Source organism: Solea senegalensis, unplaced genomic scaffold (genome assembly GCF_019176455.1).
Source record: "Solea senegalensis isolate Sse05_10M unplaced genomic scaffold, IFAPA_SoseM_1 scf7180000017676, whole genome shotgun sequence".
Taxonomy (NCBI): Eukaryota; Metazoa; Chordata; class Actinopteri; order Pleuronectiformes; family Soleidae; genus Solea; species Solea senegalensis.
The window spans coordinates 26,083-50,513 of NW_025322489.1; the positions used below are offsets into that span (position 1 = coordinate 26,083).

The following is a 24,431-nucleotide window of genomic DNA, read 5'->3' on the forward strand; positions in this document are numbered from 1 at the left end:
ACGAACGCGGCGCCACGAGGGAAATGACGACATCAACTGCGTGTTTGTCCAATGAGAGAAGAGCTGGAGTGAAAAGCGCGACACTGGACGTCACCATTGGTCACGCGCGTGTTGTTCCAGCAGCGGCGCGTCGCGATTGGCTGAGCGGGCTTCCTTGTCGAGGCCGGACGGTGCAGAAAGCCCCGCCCAGATACGTGCTAAAGACGTTCACCCCAAACTCCATTCAAAATTCGCCTGCGTTAAAATCACCGTGTTTATCATCGAGATCCCGCGACTGAACGAGACATAGAGCGTCATGTTTCCTGACGTGGTCGGTCATTAAACATCAACGGAAATCACCAAATTCACGCCGATTCGTGTGAAATATCACCGCGTTCCGAAGCGACCGGAAAGAGAAGAGTACTCGAATACGTGATGATTGGAACATGACATGTTCGCCGAACTCAAGAGCTGGACCTGTGACTTATTGTTATCCGTGGAGATGTTCAGAGACTGTAACCCGACACTTTACGTCAGAGACGTCACGTTCTCAGGGCTCGTGCTGCTTGAATAACTCGACTGTGTCTCCGTTTCAGAACAAACACGAGCACACCACGAGAAGCGTGGACTCGACGGGGAATTGGAACCTGGGCAGAATCACGGGACCGAGCTAATCACTGAATGAGCGGGACACGTTACGTAACAGGACAGCAGTGACGTCACATGGAACGTGGAGGTTTTTTTTTACTACGCAACAGACACACGAAGAAGAACAGCCAGGGCGTGGTTTACAAACTACAAACAAAGTTTCCTGTTGGAAAAGTCAGTTCATGTGAGATAAAGACGTGATCGTGACGTCAATATCACACACATTATTACACAAGTCTCTGCTGACAGACATTTAAACGCCACAATTATCCCTTTAATATTCACTGGTCGTCATTAAACAAAAAAGATTTTTAAACCCTCCCATTATTATTTCTCTCTCACACACACACACACACACACAAAGTCACTCAACTTTTTCAAACTTTATTTTTGTTCAAAGCTGAAACTGACAGATGTGAACGTTCATGAACTTTAAAACGTGAAAAACAGGAGCAGGCGAGAGTGGGCTCATGATGTCAGGGGGGCGGGGCTACATGTTGTCTTCATCAGAGTCGTCCTCCTCCTCCAGAGAGTCCTGGCAGACACAAGCAGAGGAACCATGAGTGCAGTGTAACACGTGTGCCTTGTTAAGTGTTGCAGATGAACACATGATTTCAGGATCTTTCACTCTCATCTACAGTTAATCTGCAGCACATGACTCTTCAGTGACAACACTCTCTGACCAATCAGAGGCCGGCAGTCTGATGATGTCACATTTCAGTCTCGGCTCAGCTGAACCTCGTCAGAGCAGGAAGTTAAAAAAAACCCAGCAGGTACCAGGTTCTGTCACTGATGCAGTCGAGCCAGGACTGTGTCGTTGAAAAGAAGCTCAAGTCTGACCCTAAAACCAGGTCTGGACTCATACACACAGACATTGTGTATGTGTATGTGTATAGTGTAACAGAACCTGACACAGTCACACACACACACACAGCTCACCTTGGCGTATTTCTCTGCTTCCTCCCTCACGTCTTTAGGCACCAGCTCGTGTCGTCCGTTTGTGACTGGGGGGGGGGAGAGAGAGAGAGAGAGAGAGAGAGAGAGGCGTCGCCATGGTAACTGTGGGCTCCTGTGTTGTGATGACGTCCTCCGTCATAGTCACAACACCATGTGTGGAAAGTTTCTGTTTTCTAAAATGGTGGATGGTCATCTTTGTTTTTGTTACATGACACTGTCACAAGTACTGCTGTCAACTATTGATCAACTATTGATCAACCAATGATCATTTTCATCCATTATTTTCTCCATCAATCAATGAGTTGTTAGAAATGATGACATTCTCAAACTAAATGATTCGTTGTTTGTATGGAGCAAAGAAAGTAGAAAATATTCACATTTAAGAAACGAGTTTAAAATCATTCAAAACTGACTATGAGTTATTAGTTGATTAGTGACATGAGCAGCGCTCTGATTGGCTCTCACCTTCTCCGACCCAACTGAGCTCCAGCTCAAACGCTTTGTCTTTCACTTCATCATGAACGATGTAGATTCTGGAAAAGAAGAAGAACTCAATCGTGAGTGTGCCTGCGTGTGTGTGCGTGAGCATGAGTGTGTGTGTGTGAGCATGAGTGTGTGTGTGTGAGCATGAGTGTGTGCATGAAGAGTGTGTGTGAGCAGTGTGTGTGTGAGCATGAGGTGTGTGTGTGTGTGTGTGTGAGCATGAGTGTGTGTGAGGGCAGTGTGTGTGGAGCATGAGTGTGTGTGTGTGAGCAGTGTGTGTGAGCTGAGTGTGTGGTGTGAGCATGTGTGAGCATGAGTGAGTGTGTGCATGTGTGTGAGCATGAGTGTGAGCATGAGTGAGTGTGTGTGGAGCATGAGTGTGTGCATGAGTGTGTGAGCATGTGTGAGCTCATGAGGGTGTGTGTGTGAGCATGAGTGTGTGTGTGAGCATGAGTGTGTGTGAGCATGAGTGAGTGTGTGAGCATGAGGTGTGTGAGTGTGTGAGAGGAGTGTGTGTGAGCATGAGTGCGTGTGTGAGCATGAGTGAGTGTGTGTGGGAGCATGAGGTGAGCATGAGTGTGTGTGGGTGTGAGCATGAGTGTGGTGTGCGCGAGCATGAGTGAGTGCATGTGAGTGTGTGTGAGCATGAGTGAGTGTGGTGAGCATGAGTGTGTGTGTGTGAGCATGAGGTGGAGCATGAGTGAGTGTGTGTGAGCATGAGTGTGAGTGTGTGAGCATGAGTGAGTGTGTGTGTGTGAGCATGAGTGAGTGTGCATGAGTGCGTGTGAGCATGAGTGAGTGTGTGCCGGCGCATGAGCAAGTGTGTGTGAGCATGGATGCCGTGTGTGAGCATGAGTGTGTGTGTGTGAGCATGAGTGAGTGTGCCTGCGTGAGCATGAGTGTGTGAGCATGAGTGCGTGTGTGATAGTGTGGTAAGTGGCCTGCAGAGTGCATGAGTGTAGCATGAGTGTGTGTGTGTGAGCATGAGAGTGATGAGTGGAGTGTGTGTGTGTGTGAGCATGAGTGTGAGCATGAGTGTGTGTGTGAGCATAGTGTGAGGTGTGTGAGTGAGTGTGTGTGAGCATGTGAGCATGAGCATGAGTGATGAGTGTGGTGAGCATGAGTGAGTGTGTGTGTGTGTGAGCATGAGTGTGTGTGTGTGTGTGTGTGTGAGCATGAGTGTGTGGTGTGTAGCGAGCATGAGTGTGTGTGTGTGTGTGAAGGTGTGTGGCAGTGTGTGAGCATGATGAGTGATGAGTGAAGTGTGTGAGCATGAGTGTGTGTGAGGAGTGTGTGAGCATGAGGAGTGAGTGTGTGTGTGTGAGCATGAGTGAGTGTGTGTGTGTGTGGAGCATGAGTGTGTGTGTGTGAGTAGGTGTGTGTGTGAGCATGAGTGTGTGTGAGTGGAGGAGTGTGAGCATGAGTGAGTGTGCCTGCGCATGTGTGTGTGCATGAGTGTGTGTGTGAGTGAGTGTGTGAGTGAGTGTGTGTGTGAGCATGAGTGAGTGTGTGAGCATGAGGAGTGTGTGTCATGGGCATGAGTGAGTGTGTGTGAGCATGAGTGAGTGTGTGTGTGTGTGTGTGTGAGCATGAGGAATGGCATGAGTGTGTGAGCATGAGTGAGTGTGTGGAGCATGAGTGATGAGTGAGTGTGTGTGCATGAGTGTGTGTGAGCAGGAGTGAGGCAGGAAGTGTGTGAGCATGAGTGTGTGTGTGTGTGAGCATGAGGAGTGTGCCTGCATGAGTGTGTGTGTGAGTGTGTGGAGCATGAGTGTGATGTGTGACGTGTGAGTGAGAGTGTGTGTGTGTGTGAGCATGAGTGTGTGTGTGTGTGTGAGCATGAGTGTGTGTGTGTGTGTGTGCATGGAGCGCAGCATGAGTGTGTGTCGCAGCAGCTAGCATGAGTGTGTGTGTGTGAGCGCATGAGTGTGTGTGGGGAGTGTCGGAGCATGAGTGTGTGTGTGCGTGTGTGCATGAGTGTGTGTGCGTGTGAGTCTCACATCTTGGCGACTTCTTTAACCAGTTCTCTGCACGTCATGTCTTTCATCTGACAAACACACACAGATTGTGACACGTTTAACATTCAGAGTTGTAATAAAATCTAAGTCATCTTCAGTCTACGTCACATGATCACGTCTTTATCTCACTGTGACGCACACATGCACACACTGATTGTAGCTGCTGCTCCTCTGCTGCCTCGTGTGGTCACTCAGTGTCACTGAGGTTAATCTGAACGTTGGATTTCAAACAGTGAAGAGACAAAATCCGACATTTGAACTGAGTGATGGAGGCAGCAGTGTGTGTGTGTGTGTGTGTGTGTCACAGTGAGATCATGTGACGTAGACGTCGCAGATTAAATACTCTTCTTGTGTCACGACTCCTTTCATTGTTGAAAGAACTGAAACATTGTTGATTCCAAACTAAAGAAACATGATCACTGCGCGGTCATGTGACATCAACAGTCACATGATCACAATGACAACATCAAGCTTCTATCAAACACTCACCTGCAGTTTCTCAATCTCTGTCTTTGCAGCTTGTTTTGCTTTTCCGATGGCACAGCCCCAGTAACCCTGGCAACAGAAACACACACACACTCAGAGGATGACTGTGAGGGGGCGGAGTCAAGCGGCCACAAACATTTAGCAGACAGAAGTGACTCACGTATGAGATTCCTGACGGGTCGACCATGTAGAGCTGAGGACCGTCATCTTTATCATACGAGCCCAGAATGAAGCTGAACACACACACACACACACACACGTTTTAAACCACAGAAGAGGAAGAGGAAGTGATGTCATCAGCGATCAAACTCACCTGCAGCCAAACGGTCTGACGGCGCTGTACAGCGTGTAGGCGTGGACGTACATGGCCACTCTGTCTGACAGGTGCTGCGACAGAGGAGACAGTTAGCTTAGCACCAGGTGTCCCGATACGATATCAGATCACATGATCACAACAACAGTGTGTGTGTGTGCTACTGCTATTTCAGCTTTAACCTCTGAACTCAGAGGCTATATAGCCGCATGGCGAGCGCGAGCTACCACCACGCTAGCTCATCCCGAGGCGAGCTGCTAAAACAACATTCTCATAAACCAGCGCCACCTGTCGACTTTAATAGCCTCCGTTTGTTAATAATACCCCAAACACCAGCCATGACATTTTTAATGTGTCCTGAAGATCCACACGGAGCCAAGTCTGTCTGCGGGGCCGGTCCTCGGGCCCCGGACTCTGGGTTTACACTCACACCCTGTGTGGGTTGGTCTAATTCCAAATAGTGAAAACACTGCTCTGAAAACACCCCCATGAGCACTTGGTACTTTCCTCCTAATGAAATGAACCATAGACTGTATGAAATGAATGAAGGTTAAAATGGATGGAACCATTGGTAATAATAAACGGGTCAGTGAAGTGAAATCACATGATCAGGACTATTCTAACATTTCACAAAGTGAGTGTGATTCATGCTGAAGAGTTGTATCGGGACAACCCTAGCACCAGGGTTCTCAAACTGTGGAACATGAGCTCCCTCTGGTGGACCGTTTCACTGTATAATCCAGGATATGTGAAGGAGAGTATTAATGTTGAATTGTGACTTGAATGTGTTTTGTTCTCCATGTGAGCTTCACACAGTTTACGGTCTCCTTCAAATCAACCACATGAACCATGACCTTTAAAGACGCCGCACTGGGACTGTGGACAGACGTGTGGACAGACGTGTGGATGTTCACCTTCAGAGGAATGTCGTGTCCATAATTTGACCTGAAGTTTGATGCTTCTTCTCTGGCTACTTCAGCCAGCGAGCGAGCATCAGCTAACAGACCAGCTACTGCCTAGTGAGAGAGAGACAGACAGACAGACAGACAGATCAACTCACGACCACAGAGAAAAACATTCATGTTTCCATGTGTGTAAAAAGGCATAACTGGAAACTTTCCATGGGAATTAACGTGAATAAAGCCGGAGTTTGTGAATCTGTGGTTCGCTCACACCTGTCCTCTTCATCCTCATGTTCCCATGGAAAGTTTCAGGAAATGCAAACTTCTGGACTAACTTATGATGTCAGGTAAACTTACTTATTAAGACTGTGTGTGTGTGTGTGTGTGTGTGTGTGTGTGGTTACCATGCCGACGTGTCTGTCGATGTTGAAGATGCGTTTGTTAGAACCCTGCTCGTACAGTTTAGACAGAACAAGCTTCTCTACACCAAACACGATGCCGTCCTTACAGCGGATACCGATGGCTGTGCTGCAGACACACACACACGCACACACGCACGCACGCACGTTAGCGGTCAGATTAGCCTCTGGACGTGCACTGTGAGCACAAACCAGTGTTCATTGTTACAAGCTGTTGGCAAAGTTGGACAAGCTGGTCTTCCTGAGGTCCACAACAAAATCACTGAGCCATCAACCATGACTCAGCAGAAACTCACCTGCTGTTTTCAACTGCCTTCATCGCATATTCAACCTGAAACACTCGGCCGTCTGGAGAGAAGGTGGAGGCCGACAGGTCGTACTGCAACACACACACACGCACACACACACACAGTAAATCAGTGGTAAACATAAAAAGGCTTCACTTTAATCATGGTACATAAACCCTGGTGCATGGTTGTTTCTTGTAACTGAGCGGTGAGTGACAGGCGTCTGAGGACAGTTTGACAAACACTAATCATCATTTTTATCATTTTTATGAAACAAACAAGTCATCGATCACTGATCGACTGAGTGTTTGTTGCAGCTCTGATAAATGTGACGAGATCTTTCAGAGAATATTCTGTTTTCACTATGAGATGGTGAAAATAATAAGAGATCACTTCTCTGCACTGAAGTCACTGAAGTGCGCAGCGATCAGGGTTTGATACCTTGCTCAGGGGTAACCCAAGCCCTTTGACCTGGTGAGGACTCGAACCGGCCACCCTTTGATTAAACGTTTAAGGTTTTTTCTACAATTACAAATATAATAATTATCAACTTTTAAATAAACATTTTTACTTTTCGTTTGTCTCCTGACAGGAAGTGATGTCACAAAACATGAAGCGAAACCGTGAGCATGGATTTGAGTCAATGCTATGTTACCAGGAGCTAACTAGCGGTTAGCACTGACTCTGTTTAACACCAGCGCCGAGGTCTGTGGCGAGAAACCGTGAATATGAGAAGAATTAAAGGTTTAAAGTTGTACTGCGGTGAAAAGTCTTCACTCTCACTTTAGCTCACCGTTAGCAACGCTGCGGGGTTAGCGGTTAGCTGTGACTCAGCAGGCTAACTAACGCGCTAGCAGCTAATAATGAATGAAGTGGGTTTTTGGAGTGAAAGCGGAAGATTGTCCTGAGATTTAGTTCGTTTATAATGAAACGGAAATGACTTTAGAGAAGAGTAAAGTATACAGACTCACCCCAGTGCCGATAGAACTCATGATTACTACAAACAAATACTCTGTGTACTGCTGCTGCCGCTAACACCGCCGCGAGCTGATCTGCTGCGCATGCGTCAACATACTGTCACAGACGTGTGCGCTTCTGGCCTTCACAATAAAAGCCTCACGCGTATCATATTATTATATTATATTCTGTTATTATTGAAATTGTTCAAAACACAATTACATTTTACACGATGGAGTATTAGTGCCAAACTGAAGAGAAGTTTTATGAATACAAAGTCGCTCTTATACTCCGTCGTAACTTTAAATTTGATTATTTTGGTTATCAAACACGTGATGATACATTTCCCGCCACTATTATCGAATTTTAATTTCTTCAAATGTCTGTAATTCACATTAAACTTTCATCCGACAGATAAGTGAACACGATGAATATGAATAAAGACATGTGTCACGTGTGTGTGTGTGTGTGTGTGTGTGAGAGAGAGCGAGAGACGAGCACACGGTGGCGCTGTTTGTTCTGCAGTTTATTTCGGTTTGATGACATAAAAGAAGCTTTGGTCACACATTCATGAACAATTGTAAAAACAACAAATTAAACAGGAAACAGCTGATCAACGAGCTACAGTTAGTGATGATGAAGATGATCAACAATTCTTTTTTTTAATCCAATACAAACACATGTAAAATGTTTCCTTTACATTTAGTGATGAAGAGGAGGAGCAGAGAGGTGGACCCAAAACATCCTACAGGAAGTTCACCGCCAAAATAAAAAAACCAAGCACGTACACACACACACACACAGGGACGAGGAAGAGGAGGGTGAAGATGACGAAGATGATCACATGACCGTGTGACGTCTCAGAACAACTTGCTGATTTTAATTTGCAGATAAAACCTTTGATATTTATGATGACATCGTCATGGTGAGGCGGAGTCACATGACCAGAGAAGAACCTGAGCAGAACCACATGAGACTCTGACCCAGGAAGAAACCAGGTGACCAACCTGGACCAGATCCTGGATCAAGACTTGGTTCTGGCTCCACCTCCTCCTCACAGTGAACTTCATGTGTTTCTGTTCAGACTCCACTGATCTGACCATTTGGATCAGATTCTGGACTGACACCAAGAACCAGAACCAGTGTTTAGCCCATGATACTGAGTCCCATTGAAACCAGAACTAGACTGGAACCAGACCAGAGGCTAAACAGAGTAATCAGAGGACCACACTGACCATCTGGTTCTGCTGGACCAGGACCAGACCCAGAACCAGTCTGATACTGGACCAGGATCAGCAGAACCGGCTGCAGTGGTGGGATGATGAGGATGATGATGTCAGTGATGAAGATGGCGGACTTCCTGTCATGTTTTCTCTCTCTGGTCCAGAGTTCTCGGTTTCGTCCGTCCAGGCCCCGCCCCACAGCAGGCGTAGTTAGTTTAGAAGGGGGCGGGGCAGTGGTGACAGGGCGTGTTCTGCTGGGTGTGGGGGCGGAGTCATGGGGTTAGGTGTTTCCTTTGAGGATTCCCACACAGCTCTGCAGCAGCTGCAGGTTCCCCTGCAGGTGAGAGGGGGCAGGGCCACAGTCTTTACATCTCATCATGTAGCATTTATGTAGCATTAGCATATTTGATTAATAGTGACGTACCTTAGCGTGTTTGAGCTCCAGCTCGGCGAGTTCCACCAGGTTCTTCCTGAACGCAGACACTCGCCGCGTTTTAAAGTCGATGAGTTCTGAACAAAAAAAACACGTTGTTAGCTCTGTTTGCAGTGTTAGCTGTATTAGCTATGTAAACAGTGTTAGCCATGTTAGCTGTATTAGCTATGTAAACGGTGTTAACACTGTTAGCTGTGTAAACGGTGTTAGCCATGTTTACTCTATTAGCTATGTAAACCGTGTTAGCAGTGTTAACTGTATTAGCTATGTAAACGGTGTTATGTAAACGGTGTTAGCAGTGTTAACTGTATTAGCTATGTAAACAGTGTTAGCAGTGCGGTGTTAACTGTATTAGCTAATATGCTTGGTGTTAGCAGTGTTAACTGTATTAGCTGTAAGCGGTGTTAGCAGTGTGTAGCTATGTAAACAGTGTTAGCAGTGTTAACTGTATTAGCTATGTTAACTGTATTAGCTATGTAAACGGTGTTAGCAGTGTTAACTGTATAAGCTATGTAAATGGTGTTAGCAGTGTTAACTGTATTAGCTATGTAAACGGTGTAAGCTGTGTAAACGGTGTTAGCCATGTTAGCTGTATTAGCTATGTAAATGGTGTTTAACTGTATTAGCTATGTAAACAGTGTTAGCAGTGTTAACTGTATTAGCTATGTAAACGGTGTTAGCAGTGTTAACTGTATTAGCTATGTAAACGGTGTTAGCAGTGTTAACTGTATTAGCTATGTAAACAGTGTTAGCAGTGTTAACTGTATTAGCTATGTAAATGGTGTTAGCAGTGTTAGCAGGGGTCAGGAGGTCACCTTGCTTGGCAGACTCAGAGATCTTCTCAAACTTGTGGCAGCTCAGCTGTTGACTCGTCTCTGCCTGCAGCACGTCTCTGTTTTTGGCTCGAGCTTTGTCCAAAGCCTTGTTAGCGTTCTCGTAGTCCACCAGAGCCCGGCTCCTCCGGTACAACAGGTCCTGCAGCAGGTCACATGAACACATGAACACACACTCACTACAGCCACAGGCGTAAATAATATTCACTGCCATTAGTTTTTAAACACCTGTGAACAGGAAGTCTCTGTTCTTTGATCTTATTTTACAGGACAGAGAGAGGACAGAGAGAGGACAGAGAGAGGACAGAGAGAGGACACACCTTGGCAGCCTGTGACTCTCTCAGGTAATATTTGAGCAGGTCAGCGAGTTTCAGGTCTTCATCTGCAGCAACTCGAGCTTCAATTTTCTGTCAAACAAACAGAGAAAGTGTGACATCATGACTGTTGCTATGGTTACACCTGACATCCATGCCACTAAAAACTCTTCAACTGAAGATTCAGAATTTTATTTTGAAAAGTGCGAGGTTGTACAAACAGAAACTGAACGGTCATGTGAGTGGTCAGCGTCACTCACAGGTGAAAGGTCATGTGACGGTCAGCGTCACTCACAGGTGAAAGGTCATGTGATGGTCAGCGTCACTCACAGGTGAAAGGTCAAATGATGGTCAGCTCACCACAGGTGAAAAGGCGGTCATGGTCAAACTCACAGGTGAAAGGTCATGTGCGTCAGCCACTCACAGGTGAAAGGTCATGTGACGTCAGGTCACTCTCACAGGTGAAAGGTCATGTGACGCCAGTGTCACTCACAGGTGAAAGGTCATGTGGAAGTGTCACTCACAGGTGAAAGGTCATGTGAGGTCAGGTCACAGGTGAAAGGTCACGTCAGTGTCAGTGAAAGGTCAGTGACTCAGTGTCACTCACTCACAGGTGAAAGGTCATGTGACGCCTGTCACCACAGGTGAAAGGTCATGTGACAGTCAGTGTCACCACTCACAGGTGAAAGGTCATGTGAGCCAGTGTCACCACTCACAGGTGAAAGGTCATGTGACAGTGTCACTCACAGGTGAAGGTCATGTGGCGGTCAGTGTCACTCACAGGTGAAAGGTCATGTGACGCAGTGTCACTCACAGGTGAAAGGTCATGCGGTCAGTGTCACTCACTCACAGGTGAAAGGTCATGTGGACGTCAGTGTCACTCACAGGTGAAAGGTCATGTGACGTCAGTGTCACTCTCACAGGTGAAAGGTCATGTCAGTGTCACCACCAGGTGAAAGGTCATGTGACGCCAGTGTCACTCACAGGTGAAGGTCAGGTGACGGTCAGTGTCACCACAGGTGAAAGGTCAGTGTCACTCACAGGTGAAAGGTCATGTGATCGCCAGTGTCACTCACAGGTGAAAGGTCATGGCGTCAGTGTCACTCCTCAGGTGAAAGGTCATGTGACTCACAGGTGAAAGGTCATGTGGTCACTCACTCAGGTGAAAGGTCATGTGACGTCAGTGTCACCACTCACAGGTGAAAGGTCATGGACGCCAGTGTCACTCACAGGTGAAAGGTCATGTGACGCCAGTGTCACCTCACAGGTGAAAGGTCATGCGTCAGTGTCACTCACAGGTGAAAGGTCGTGACGGTCAGTGTCACTCACAGGTGAAAGGTCATGCGGCCAGTGTCACTCACAGGTGAAAGGTCATGTGACGGTCAGTGTCACTCACTCCAGGTGTCAAAGGTCATGTGGACGTCAGTGTCACTCACTCACAGGTGAAAGGTCATGTGACGCGTCAGTGAAAGGTCATGTGTGCGTCAGTGTCACTCTCACAGGTGAAAGGTCATGTGGACGGGTGTCACTCACAGGTGAAAGGTCATGTGCGTCGCCAGTGTCACTCACTCACAGGTGAAAGGTCATGCGGCCAGAGTCACAGTGTCACCACAGGTGAAAGGTCATGGACGCACAGGTGAAGTGTCACTCACTCACAGGTGAAAGGTCATGTGCGCCAGTGTCACTCACTACAGGTGAAAGGTCATGTGACGCCAGTGTCACTCACAGGTGACGCCAGTGTCAGGTGAAAGGTCATGTGACGCCAGTGTCACTCCCACTCACAGGTGAAAGGTCATGCGTCACTCACTGTCACTCACTCACAGGTGAAAGGTCATGGCGTCAGTGTCACTCACTCACAGGTGAAAGGTCATGTGACGCCAGTGTCACTCACTCACAGGTGAAAGGTCAGTCAGTGTCACCACTGGTGAAAGGTCAAAGTGGTCACAGGTGAAAGGTGACGCCAGTGTCACACTCACAGGTGAAAGGTCATGCGGACGCCAGTGTCACTCACTCACAGGTGAAAGGTCATGTGACGTCAGGTCACGGTCAGTGTCACAGGTGAAGGTCAGCAGTGTCACTCAGTGTCACTACAGGTGACATGTGACGCCGGTGTCACTGAAAGGTCAACGCCAGTGTCACTCACACAGGTGAAAGGTCAGACTCACTCACAGTCACTCATGTGGTCGTCGTCAGTGTCACTCGCGTTGGTGGAAAGGTCATGTGACGCCAGTGTCACCTCACTCACAGGTGAAAGGTCATGTGACAGTGTCACACAGGTGAAAGGTCATGTGACGCCACTCACTCACAGGTGAAAGGTCATGTGACGCCAGTGTCACTCACTCACAGGTGAAAGGTCATGTGACGTCAGTGTCACTCACTCACCACAGGTGACGCCAGTGTCACTCACTCGTCAGTGTCACAGGTGACGCCAGTGTCACTCACTCACAGGTGAAAGGTCATGTGACGTCAGTGTCACTCACTCACAGGTGAAAGGTCATGTGACGTCAGTGTCACTCACTCACAGGTGAAAGGTCATGTGACGTCAGTGTCACTCACTCACAGGTGAAAGGTCATGTGACGTCAGTGTCACTCACTCACAGGTGAAAGGTCATGTGACGTCAGTGTCACTCACTCACAGGTGAAAGGTCATGTGACGTCAGTGTCACTCACTCACAGGTGGTCATGTGAGTGGTGTGAACGTACCCTGGTCTTCTCAAACAGCTCGGACACTTTGAGGAAGAACCTGAAGGAGAAGAAGAACAGAGTGAACGAGTGAACGACGACACACTGATTGTGTTCACTGTGAGGTCAAAGGTCATACTTGCACAGATCTGTAGAGTCCTGTGTTCCTAATGTGTATAGAGATGATGCGATTCTGTTGATGTCATCTGAGGCACCTGAACACACACACACACACACACACAGAGTCATCAGCAGCAGCAGCAGCAGCAGCAGCAGCAGCAGTTTGTGTTGTCGTACTTTTGTGTGAGCGGATCATGCGGTCACACTTGGCTGAAGCGTCCTTCACTCTGTTGTGATATTCTAACAAAAACGTCTTTTCGTGCTCGAAGAAATCGTCCACGTCCTGGAACACACGACAAATGCGCTTAGACAAGTGAGACGGCGCCACCCAGAGTCGACCAGCAGTAACATTTCTCACCTTGACTCCGCCCACCAGGACGCCGTCAGCTGACTTCACCACGTTCTTGAAGAAATCCTCCAGTTTCTCTTTCTTGTTCTTCCCTCGAACACTCAGCTGTTAGTGAGGAGAGGTCAAAGGTCACAGGTGTTATCAAGACACTGCATTTTTCCTCATGTCAACATTGAAACTGTCCACGCTCAGCGCTGCCACTAGAGGGCGCTCACCCACTGAACAGTTTGACACCAGAGTGACCATGATGTTGTCATGGGAACCATCTGAATCAGAGGTATTCAGTGACCCAGGGAGGTGAGTGGGTGTGGCCTGAGGCTGGTTACTGTGGTTACAGTTACTCACATCCTGGTTGTATTCCAGGAAGACGTGGAAGTTGAGATCTTTCCTGAGGACGGGATGAGCGGCCACGCGACACAGGAACACCTCGTGCATGGCCACGGTTTTCTTAAAGATGGCCAGGTACTCTCTTAAAGAGACAGGACGCAGCCGTCAGTCACTGACACACACACACACACACCACACACACACACTGTCACACACACACACACACACACACAGACACACACACACACACACACACACACACACTGTCACACACACACACAGACACCAACACACACACACACTGTCCACCACACACACACACACACACACACACACACACACTGTCACACACACACACTGTCACACACACACACACACACACACACACACACACACACACACACACACTGTCACACAACACAACACACACACACACACATCACACACACACACACACACACACACACAGACACACTGTCACACACACACACACACACACACTGTCACACAGACACACACACACACACACACACACACACACACACACACACACACACACACACACACACACACAGACACACACACACAGACACACACAACAGACACACACACACACACACACACACACACACACACACACACACACAGACACACACACACACACACACACACACACACACACACAGTCACACACACACACACACACACACACACACACACACACACTGTCACACAGACACACACACACTGTCACACACACACACACACACACACACACTGTCACACACACACACACACACACTGTCACACAGACACAGACACACACACACACACACAGACACACACACACACACACACACACACACACACACTGTCACACACACACACACCTGTCCACACAGACACACACACACTGTCACACACACACACACACACACACCACACACACACACACACTGTCACACACACACACACACTCACACACACACACACACACACACACACAGACACACACACAGACACACTGTCACACACACACACACACACACACACACACACACACACACACACACACACACACAACACACACACACACACACACACACACACACAAAGACACACACACACACACACACACACACACACACACCACACACACACACACACACACACAGACAACACACACACACACACACACACACACTCACACACACACACACACACACACACACACACACACACACACACACACACACACTCACGCCTCCAGCTCCTGCTTCATCTTAGTGAACTCCTCCTTGGTCATTGAACCTTCTCCTTCTCCAAGTTTCTGCAGCTTCTCTCTGGAAGCATCAAAGTCTGGTCTGGGAGGAGCCGGAGGGATCTGACAACGACAACAACGTAAACAACAACAACAACAACAACGTAAACGACTGTGTGTGTGTGTGTGTGTGGATCTTACGATGTATCCTGCGTACTCTTCATTTTCCACAAACGAGTCGTGCAGCCAGATAAACTCCTCGTGTTGTCGAACCACAGAGAACTCGTTCTGTTTGAAGTTAGGGAGCGTGCTCTGTGGACACGTCATTCATGTCAGCACACACTCACACGTTCACAACTCAGCAACGACACTGTGAGCTGATGAAGGTCATGGTCTCTCTCTCACCTTGGTGTGGACAGTGAATTTGACCTTGTCTCTCTCACTCAGAGCGTCAGAGATGTCCACCTGAAGCGTGGCGTCCGTCTGCAGATCCACGTTCACCGCCCGCGGCTGCAGAGAGACAGACACAACATGACCCATAATGCATCACTCCCTCACTCTGAGGATCAATAAACTGCTGATAATGTTTTCATCTGACGTCACGCTCTACAGTTTCACACACTCAAGTTCTTATTTCTAAACTGGCTCCTCCCACTGGGGGGTGGAGCATAGCAAGTCTGGACTTTGAAGGGACAGGGTTCAGGATCCTGACACAGTGTGTTACCATCAGCTGACTGAGCTCTGTGAGCGCCCCCTGCTGCATGACCACGTCTTTATCTACGTCACATGAGCGCGTCTTTATCTACGTCACATGAGCGCGTCTTTATCTACGTTCAGAGATAATGCTCATGTGACGTAGATAAAGAATAAAAGCGCTTGGTCATGTGGCGTGAATAAAAACCTTTCTTAGCGTAGATAAAGCGGCGCTCATGTGGCGTAGATAAAACTGGCGCTCATGTGGCGTAGATAAAAGCGGCTCATGTGGCTAGGTAAAAGCGGCGCTCATGTAGCGCGTATAGATAAAGCGCGGTCATGTGGCGTAGATAAAAACGCCCGGTCATATGACGTAGATAAAACGGCTCATGTGGCGTAGATAGAAAAGCCTTTCATGTAGCGTGGAATAAAAACTGGCAGCTCATGTAGCGCGTAAGAATAAGAAGCGGCGCTCATGTAGCGTAAAAAGCAGCTCATATGGCGTAGATAAAAGCGGCGCTCATGTAGCGTAGATAAAGCCCAGCTCATGTAAGCGTGAATAAAGCGGTCATGTAAGCGTGAATAAAGAGCAGCGCTCATGTGGCGTAGATAAAGGCGAAGCGGTCATGTGGCCGTAGATAAAAGCAGCTCATGTGTAGCGTAGATAAAGGCAACGATGCATGTAGCGTGGAATAAAAATAGCGGTCATGTAAATTATTAGATAAAGAAGCAGCTCATGTGGCGTAGATAAAGCGGCTCGTAACTGGCGTGAATAAGGCAGCTCATGGCGTAGATAAAGCGGCGGTCATGTGGCGTAGATAAAGGCGGTCATGTGGCGTAGATAAAAACTGGCGCTCATGTGAGCGTAGATAAGAGCGGCGGCTCATGTGGCGTAGATAAGGCTGGCGCTCATGTGGCGTAGATAAAGGCGGCTCATGTGGCGTAGATAAAACTGGCGAGCTCATGTGGCGTAGATAAAGCGGCGCTCATGTAGCGTAGATAAAGCGAAGTCGTAGCAAGCGTAGGTAAAAAGCCAGCTCATGTGGCGTAGATAAAGCAGTCATGTAGCCTTGTGTCAAATAAAAACGCGCTCATATAGCGTAGATAAGCCCGGTCATGTAGCGTAGATAAAAAGCGCTCATGTGGCGTAGATAAAAAGCAGCGTTCATGTGGCGATAGATAAAAACTGGCGTTGTGTAGCGTAGATAAAGCAGCGGTCATGTGGCGTAGATAAAGCGGCGCTCATGTGGCGTAGATAAAGCGGTCATGTGGCGTAGATAAAAGCGCGGTCATGTAGCGTAAATAAAAGCAGCGGTCATATGGCGTAAATAAAGCAGCGCTCATGTAGCGTGGAATAAAAAGCAGCGTTCATGTAGCGTAAAATAAAAACGCGTCATGTAGCGTGGAAATAAAAAGCAAGCAGTCATATGGCATGGAAATAAAACGCGCTCATAGCGTATTATTGGAAATAAAGAAACGCGCTCATGGCGTAGGCAAAAGCGGCGCTCATGTAGCGTGGAAAACGCTCATGTAGCGTAGATAAAAGCCTTTCATGTAGCGCGTAAAATAAAAGCAGTCATGTAGCGTGGAATAAAGCAGCGCTCGCCATAGCGTAAATAAAAAGCATGATCATATAGCGTAGATAAAAGCAGCGCTCATAGCGTAAAATAAAGCAGTCGCCTTTGTAAATAAAAAGCCTTGATCGCCAGCGTAAAATAAAAACGCGTCATGTAGCGTAAAATAAAAACGCTTGATCATGTAGCGTAGAATAAAAAAGCAGCGTTCATATGACGTAAATAAAGAAAGCGCGGTCATGTAGCGTAGGCAAAAACGCGCTCATATGGCGTAAAATAAAAACGCCCAGTCATGTAGCGTAGATAAAAAGCAGCGCTCATGTAATAAATAAAAACGGCAGTCATGTAGCGTAGGCAAAGCAGCGCTCATGTAGCGCGTATTGGAAATAAAACTGGTTTAGCGTAAATAAAAAGCCTCAGTCATATGGCAATGGAAATAAAAACGCTTGATCATAGCGTAAATAAAACGCGATATGTAGCGTAGATAAAAGCGGTGGCGTAGATAAAGGCTGCGCTCATAGCGTGAGTAAAAACAGCGCTCATAGCGTAGGCAAAACTGGCGCTCATGTAGCGTGGAATAAAGCAGCGCTCATGGCCAGCGTAAATAAAACTGGCGCTCATGTAGCGTAGACAGCGCTCATAGCCAGCGTAGATAAAAACGCCGGTCATGTAGATAAAAACTGACGCTCATGTAGCGTAGATAAAAGCATCATATGGCGTGTGGAGTAAAAACTGGCGCTCATGTGGCGTAGATAAAAACCTTGATCGTATGGCGGCGTAGATAAAAAGCGGCGGCTCATGGCCCACGTGATAGATAAAAGGCGGCGGCTCATGTGGCGTGTAGATAAGAGGCAGCGGTCATGTGGCGATAGATAAAGGCGGCGTATGTGGCGTAGATAAAGACGCGCTCATGTGACGTAGATAAAGACGTGGTCATGCAGCAGGGGGCGCTCACAGAGCTCAGTCAGCTGATGGTAACACACTGTGTCAGGATCCTGAACCCTGTCCCTTCAAAGTCCAGACTTGCTATGCTCCACCCCCAAGTGGGAGGAGCCAGTTTAGAAATAAGAACTTGAGCGTGTGAAACTGTAGAGCGTGACGTCAGATGAAAACATGATCAGCAGTTTATTGATCCTCATCTTTGTTAAGTACACGATGTCTCACTCTGTCCTATTTTACCCCAACTTTACTCATGTGACTTTTACTATTGACAGTATCCCTCTGTGTGTGTGTGTGTGTATTTGTATCGCAGTCATGTGACCGACTCATCAACGTTAGTCAGCGGCTCGTTAGTTTTAGAGATGTTAATTTCCCCAAGGGAACCTCCCAAAGGGATCAATAAAGTCGTCTGTCTGTCTGTCTGTCATCTGTTAGACAGTGTGTGTGTGTGTGTGTGTATAAAACAACGGTTAAACCACAGGTGACCGCGGCTAACACTGAGTTAGCATGGAGCTAACGTGAATCGAAGACAACAAACACCGAGCTACAGCTAAAGCTAACACGCAGCCTTCGTAAGGACAGACAGGTGAAGACAGATGAGGACAGACAGGTGAAGACAGCTGAGGACATACAGGTGAAGACAGATGAGGACATACAGGTGAAGACAGAGCACTCACTCCTCGCTCCTCCTCGGAGAGGAAGTCGGGTCCGTCGTCCAGCCCTTCCTGCTGCAGAGACACCGAGAACAGAGCCGTTAGTTACCGACGAACACACAACAACAGCAGCGGGGACAAAGACAGACAGACACCGGGGACACCGGGGCGGGGACTGAGCCGCCATTACAGAGCAGAGGAGAGGACAACAACAAATAAACAGACGACAGAGACACAGACAAGACACAAACCCACCATCATGGCTGCCAACGGGTGGAGACAGGAAGTGGTGACACGTCACCTTCGTGTCATCCGCCGGAAATGAGATAAAATAAAATAAAAATAAAATAGCCGTAAAGATTATATTCATATATTAAAACATTAAAAACGGACACTGTCCTCTCTGTCCTCTCTGTCACACAGAAGACTCAGGTTTGGGTCTTCTCACATGTTCTCAGCAGCAGCAGGATCAAGTTCTTCTAACGTCTGGTTCTGAGTCACACAGTCACCTCAATCACCTGGTTCTGGTTCTGAGTCACACAGTCACCTGGTTCTGAGAACATATGTTCATGTACATAAATAGACTGTGGTTCTGTTCAGATTATAGAACCCACAGTGAACGTGTTTCCAGGATTGGTTCTGGTCTGTACTGGTATCAGTTTGTAAAAGTTCTGCTAACATGTTGTGACAGGGTTCTACTGAGGCCCGTTGTTCTGACATCACTGTAGTTCTCTACTGCAGGTTCTGGTGAGATTATTCAAACTTCTCCAGCGTTCTAAAAGGTTCAGTTTATGTGGATCCTCCTGGGCTCTAGTCTTCTGGTTCTACTGGATTCAGACTTGTCACCAAGTCCACTGGGTTCTTTAAACTGGTTCTGTCAGACGACACTGAGGTGACACCAGTTCTATGTGAATTGTACCGGTTCTATTCATGGTTCTGTTTATTGAAACGTTTAAATGTGAGGTTGTGTGTGTGTGTGTGTGCTCTGTGATTGGTGGAGGCAGAAAAGGAGGCGGGGACTCAAGAGTCAGATCTGCCACAGGCTTTTATTGCAGCGTGGCTTCCTGTGATGATCTCACAAACAACGTTCCACTTTAAGGCTCCGGACGATGAGGATGACGATGATGATGGTGGTGATGATGTCATCATGTTGTTGTCTCTCACTGCTGGGGTCAAATCTGCTTCCTGTAGTGTTTCGTTACAAAATAAAAGTCTACGAACAAAGACGGTGGAGAATTTAGAGTTTAGTGTCCTCGCGTGTGTGTGTGTGTGGCGAAGAAACAACACGTTACAGTAATAAATAAAAGTCATATGTAAAGAAACGTGTGCTGCAGGAGGCGGAGCTTGGCGACAGGTCGCGGCGCTCGCCTCCGACGCGTGGCCAATTCTTTCACATGGACTTTTTTTGGCAAAACTCCGACTGTGAGAGAGAGAGAGAGAGAGAGAGAGAGAGAGAGAGAGACAGAGAGAGAGACAGAGAGAGAGACAACCTTCCCGGGATGAACTTTAAACAGAAGTCATGTGGCAACAAAAGTGGGAGGGGTTTGCATATCGTTATGTTAATGAGATCTCCTTCATGTTGGAACAAAGTGAAAAGAACAAAAACAGGAAACAAAGTGGCCTAAAGACACTAGAACTCGTTCAGAACATGGGACAGAGAGAGTAAGCGGTGAGTGAGTGAGTGAGTGAGTGAGTGAGTGTGGGCGGGGTCAGGTGCTTGGGTCCGGATGATATCACAGCGGTTTGCCCTCCAGAGAAATGATCACGTTCCCGCCCAGTTTCTCCGCCAGCGTGCTGCGGTCCTGGATGTCCTCCAGACCATTCACCTGCCACTCATGTTTGATGCCTGCAGGGGTCAAAGGTCAGAGTTACTCACTCATCACTGACCATCGTCACGCGTGACCTCTGACCTCAGCAGCTGACCACTCACCTGTAAACTTCTTCTTGATGGCGTCTTTGGAGCTGGCATAGATCATCTTACTCTTCATCGGCGCTGAGTCTGGAGCCCTGAGGAGGAACCACAACCAGAACCAGTCAGAACCAAAACCATAACCAGTCAGAACCACAACCAGAACCAGTCAAAACCACAACCAGAACCAGTCAAAACCACAGAAAGAACCAAAAGTTAAAGGAACTTTTGATTCGTTTGCCGTCTACAAACAGAACCATGAGACCGGGGTGGGCGGAGTTAAGAATCCCTCCGCCTGTCTCCACATAAACTAATCACTTCCTGTGTGCAGCGGGTCGCAGTCATGAGATCGTTGATGAATAAATCATGGAAAAGAAAAGACGTTAAAATTCAAACTAAACCAACAAAGACTTTTATTTTGTCAAACTGTGACTTCCTGTGCAATAAACACCAGCCTCTGTTTCTGTGAGCTCCAAATAAACATCAACGGAACCAGAGACAGAACCAGAACCACACACAGACCCAGAACTAGACCCAGAGACAGACCCAGAACCAGAATCAGAACCAGAGACAGAACCAGAACCAGCAGAACTGACTGAACGTTCGGGAGAAAAATTAACTCATCTGTAACAAGACTTTACAGCAGTCGTCAGGGTTCAGAGGTCAGAGGTCAAACTGGTTACAAAGATCATCTGTGAACAAACACACACTGTGTGTGTGTTAAAATAGAAACACGGTTTTATGTTGAATATGTTACAAATGTTACACATTTTACATGTGTAACATTTAATAAAATACATTAGCGAAATACACTGTAAAATACGCAGTAAATACACTGTAAAATACGTGGTAAATACAGAGTAAGTTACCCCGTAATATATGCTGAAAATACACTGTAAAATACAGTGTTCATGTAGTCAATGACAGGATGTGGCGTCTTCATTGCCGCTGTGACTGTCAAAATAAAAGGCACTTCCTGTTCAATTGAATTTCCTCGACTCATCATCACTTCCCGCGACTCGAGCACGTCACAACATAAACCCGCGTTTACTCGGACAGATCACAAACAGAATAAACACATAAACACTGGGCCGATATCATCTTACACAACATAAGACATCTGTTCTGTGACCCTTGACCCCGCTCACAAACTTCATACCAGAAGATGAAGACCAGGTCCTCCTTCTTGGACTCCTTGGTCTCGTAGGTGGCGTCGTACAGGCCGTATCTGCAGTCGTTGGGGGGGAGGAGCTTAACGAAGGAGATGTAGGGGTCGTCCACGGTCTCGCCGATCTCGCCCACCAGGATCTCCTTCCCCTCCTCCACGATAATCTTCTTCTTATCGTCGCTGAGACAGAACAGAATGGCCTTCTTCCTCTTCTTCACCTCGTCCTGGGTGGACGACTTCCTCACCTTCATGTCATTGAAGACTCTGATGACCTCATCGTTCACTGTCACACCTGACGCCTGCGCGCACACACACACACACAGTCAGCTCAGTTTACCACCAACACAACTGAAGGAACATTGATGAATGAATTAACATCTGACGTTTCATCACATGATCATAACATCTGTAAAAACATGTCAACATCATGTAAAACACCTCATCTCAGGAGCTTCAGTGGATTCAGTAATCTGACTGAATCTGCAGTAATCTGATCACAGGAGCTTCAGTGGATTCAGTAATCTGACTGAATCTGCAGTAATCTGATCACAGGAGCTTCAGTGGATTCAGTAATCTGGACTGGCAGATCTGCAGTAATCTGATCACCAGGAGCTTCAGTGGATTCAGTAATCTGACTGAATCGTCTGATCACAGGAGCTTCAGTGGATTCTTCAGTAATCTGGCCGGAATCTGCAGTAATCTGATCACAGGGCTTCCAGTGGATTCCGGTAATCTGAAGATCTGCGGTAATCTGATCACAGGAACTTCAGTGGATTCAGTAATCTGACTGAATCTGCCGGTAATCTGATCACGAAGACTTCCAGTGGATTCAGTAATCTGACTGAATCTGCGGTAATCTGATCTGCAGGAGCTTCAGTGGATTCAGTAATCTGACTGAATCTGCGGTAATCTGATCACAGAAGACTTCAGTGGATTCAATAATCTGACTGAATCTGCGGTAATCTGATCACCCAGGAGCCTGGTAGTTCAGTAATCTGGCGAATCTGCAGTAATCTGATCACAGGATCTTCAGTGGATTCAGTAATCTGGCCGGAATCTGCAGTAATCTGATCACGCAGGATCTTCGGTGGATTCAGTAATCTGGCGGAATCTGCGCAATCTGATCACAGGAGCTTCAGTGGATTCAGTAATCTGGCGGAATCTGCAGTAATCTGATCACAGGAGCTTCAGTGGATTCAATGTCTGGCCAGATCTGCAGTAATCGATCACCCAGGATCTTCAGTGGATTCAGTAATCTGGTAGCGGAATCTGCGGTAATCTGATCACAGGATCTTCGAGGTAAGTTCAGTAATCTGGCGGAATCTGCAGTAATCTGATCACAGGAGCTTCAGTGGATTCAGTAATCTGACTGAATCTGCAGTAATCTGATCTGGGAGCTTCAGTGGATTCAGTGGTCGTGACGGATCTGCAGTAATCTGATCACAGGAGCTTCAGTGGATTCAGTAATCTGGCCTGAATCTGTAATCTGATCTCAGGAGCTTCAGTGGATTCAGTAATCTGACTGAATCTGCAGTAATCTGATCACAGGAGCTTCAGTGGATTCAGTAATCTGACGGAATCTGCAGTAATCTGATCACAGGAGCTTCAGTGGATTCAGTAATCTGATTTCATCGCGGTTTCATTCATTTTCTTGATTTAAACATTGAAATACATCATGTGACTGCAGTGTGTGTAGAAAATCACGTTTGAATCAAAGCGAGACAGAACGATGTCACCGTGATGGGCGGAGCCTCCTGTCCTCTACGAGATTCTACATTTCATCTCAACATAAGCAAACTAACTTTTAAAATCTGTCGTTGCCATGACAACAGTCACAGCTATGATGCTGTGGCGCCCCCTGTGGTAGTTTCAGATAAATCACTAGGACTGTGAATTAAAAACATTTCAGTGAGACAAAGAACAACGTTTTTTTATCAATGAGATTTTTTTTAAACTGTTGTTGAATCTGAACTGACCAATAAAATCAATCACTGATCAATGATTTTATTACATTTGGCTGAAGGTTATTATTTAACTGATCCTGTCCAGGACCTGATCCTGGTCCTGGTCCTGGTCCTGCTGTATTTGTCCCTCTCAGGCCTCCATAACCGTGACTCTGCAGTCTGACTCGGTTTAAATAACCCGGATTTAACTCACATAACCCGCTCCGGTCTCAGCAGAACCGGCTCACGTTAACACTCGCGGGTCTAGGCCAGTCCGGGTCCGAGCTCTGGGTCCTTACACCGGGTTCAGACCGGACCGGGTGCATCGGCTCAGTCCGGCAGCCGGAATAAGATGGCCGCCCTGAGCCACACGGCCTGCGGCCAGGCCCGGCCCGGCCCGGCTCGGCTCTCAGACCTGACCGTTTCACCGGTCACTAACGAAACAAATGTGGGGGGAAAAACCTCCGGAAACGACACGAGTACAATTCCCGCCCGTGAAAGCGGCGAGAACGAGGCGGGAACACCGAGTAACGGTGTCGGTGCGGAGGCCGGAGAACGGCG

General features: G+C 47.4%; 3 protein-coding genes across 6 annotated transcripts; all 3 read right to left on the minus strand.

Annotated features, from left to right (window-relative positions):
• Window positions 1-997: 997 nt before the first annotated feature.
• On the minus strand, window positions 998-7,569 carry psma3 (proteasome 20S subunit alpha 3). Its single transcript, XM_044018754.1, has 11 exons — window positions 7,464-7,569; window positions 6,502-6,584; window positions 6,191-6,314; window positions 5,799-5,900; window positions 4,885-4,958; window positions 4,732-4,804; window positions 4,575-4,640; window positions 4,068-4,114; window positions 2,050-2,117; window positions 1,567-1,631; window positions 998-1,162 (listed from the first exon to the last, which is right to left on the minus strand). The coding sequence occupies exons 1-11, from the start codon at window positions 7,482-7,484 to the stop codon at window positions 1,118-1,120; spliced, it is 768 nt and encodes a 255-aa protein (XP_043874689.1). The 5' UTR covers window positions 7,485-7,569; the 3' UTR covers window positions 998-1,117.
• A 388-nt stretch (window positions 7,570-7,957) lies between these two features.
• Window positions 7,958-19,143, minus strand: LOC122764806 (sorting nexin-6). 4 transcript variants are annotated; one of them, XM_044018750.1, is made up of 14 exons: window positions 19,106-19,143; window positions 18,854-18,925; window positions 15,397-15,501; window positions 15,193-15,303; window positions 14,993-15,114; window positions 13,749-13,872; window positions 13,413-13,508; window positions 13,232-13,337; window positions 13,074-13,149; window positions 12,956-12,995; window positions 10,259-10,345; window positions 9,921-10,080; window positions 9,097-9,182; window positions 7,958-9,006 (listed from the first exon to the last, which is right to left on the minus strand). In XM_044018750.1, the coding sequence occupies exons 1-14, from the start codon at window positions 19,109-19,111 to the stop codon at window positions 8,953-8,955; spliced, it is 1,245 nt and encodes a 414-aa protein (XP_043874685.1). In that variant the 5' UTR covers window positions 19,112-19,143; the 3' UTR covers window positions 7,958-8,952. The 4 variants fall into 4 exon arrangements, with proteins under 4 accessions (XP_043874685.1, XP_043874687.1, XP_043874688.1 ...); XM_044018752.1 differs by having other exon boundaries at window positions 18,875-18,925; window positions 19,106-19,142; XM_044018753.1 differs by having other exon boundaries at window positions 18,875-18,922; window positions 19,106-19,126.
• Window positions 19,144-19,877: 734 nt separating this feature from the next.
• Window positions 19,878-22,253, minus strand: LOC122764803 (cofilin-2-like). Its single transcript, XM_044018747.1, has 3 exons — window positions 21,919-22,253; window positions 20,781-20,857; window positions 19,878-20,696 (listed from the first exon to the last, which is right to left on the minus strand). The coding sequence occupies exons 1-3, from the start codon at window positions 22,176-22,178 to the stop codon at window positions 20,584-20,586; spliced, it is 450 nt and encodes a 149-aa protein (XP_043874682.1). The 5' UTR covers window positions 22,179-22,253; the 3' UTR covers window positions 19,878-20,583.
• Window positions 22,254-24,431: the final 2,178 nt, after the last annotated feature.

What these genes read in the sequence shown, in the direction of transcription:
- psma3 (XM_044018754.1), bottom strand. Translation starts at nt 7,484, where the DNA reads ATGAGTTCTATCGGCACTGGG. An exon ending in AAGGCAGTTGAAAACAGCAG is followed by an intron (nt 6,315 to 6,501) that starts GTGAGTTTCTGC and finishes GTGTGTCTGCAG; the next exon opens with CACAGCCATCGGTATCCGCT. An exon ending in GTCAGACCGTTTGGCTGCAG is followed by an intron (nt 4,805 to 4,884) that starts GTGAGTTTGATC and finishes GTGTGTGTTCAG; the next exon opens with CTTCATTCTGGGCTCGTATG.
- LOC122764806 (XM_044018750.1), bottom strand. An exon ending in TGAGTGCTCTGTCTTCACCT is followed by an intron (nt 15,502 to 18,853) that starts GTATGTCCTCAT and finishes GTCTCTCTGCAG; the next exon opens with CCGCGGGCGGTGAACGTGGA. An exon ending in TGGAGCTCAAACACGCTAAG is followed by an intron (nt 9,007 to 9,096) that starts GTACGTCACTAT and finishes TCTCACCTGCAG; the next exon opens with GGGAACCTGCAGCTGCTGCA.
- LOC122764803 (XM_044018747.1), bottom strand. Translation starts at nt 22,178, where the DNA reads ATGAAGGTGAGGAAGTCGTCCACCCAGGACGAGGTGAAGAAGAGGAAG. An exon ending in GACCTGGTCTTCATCTTCTG is followed by an intron (nt 20,858 to 21,918) that starts GTATGAAGTTTG and finishes GTTCCTCCTCAG; the next exon opens with GGCTCCAGACTCAGCGCCGA. An exon ending in CATCAAGAAGAAGTTTACAG is followed by an intron (nt 20,697 to 20,780) that starts GTGAGTGGTCAG and finishes TGACCCCTGCAG; the next exon opens with GCATCAAACATGAGTGGCAG.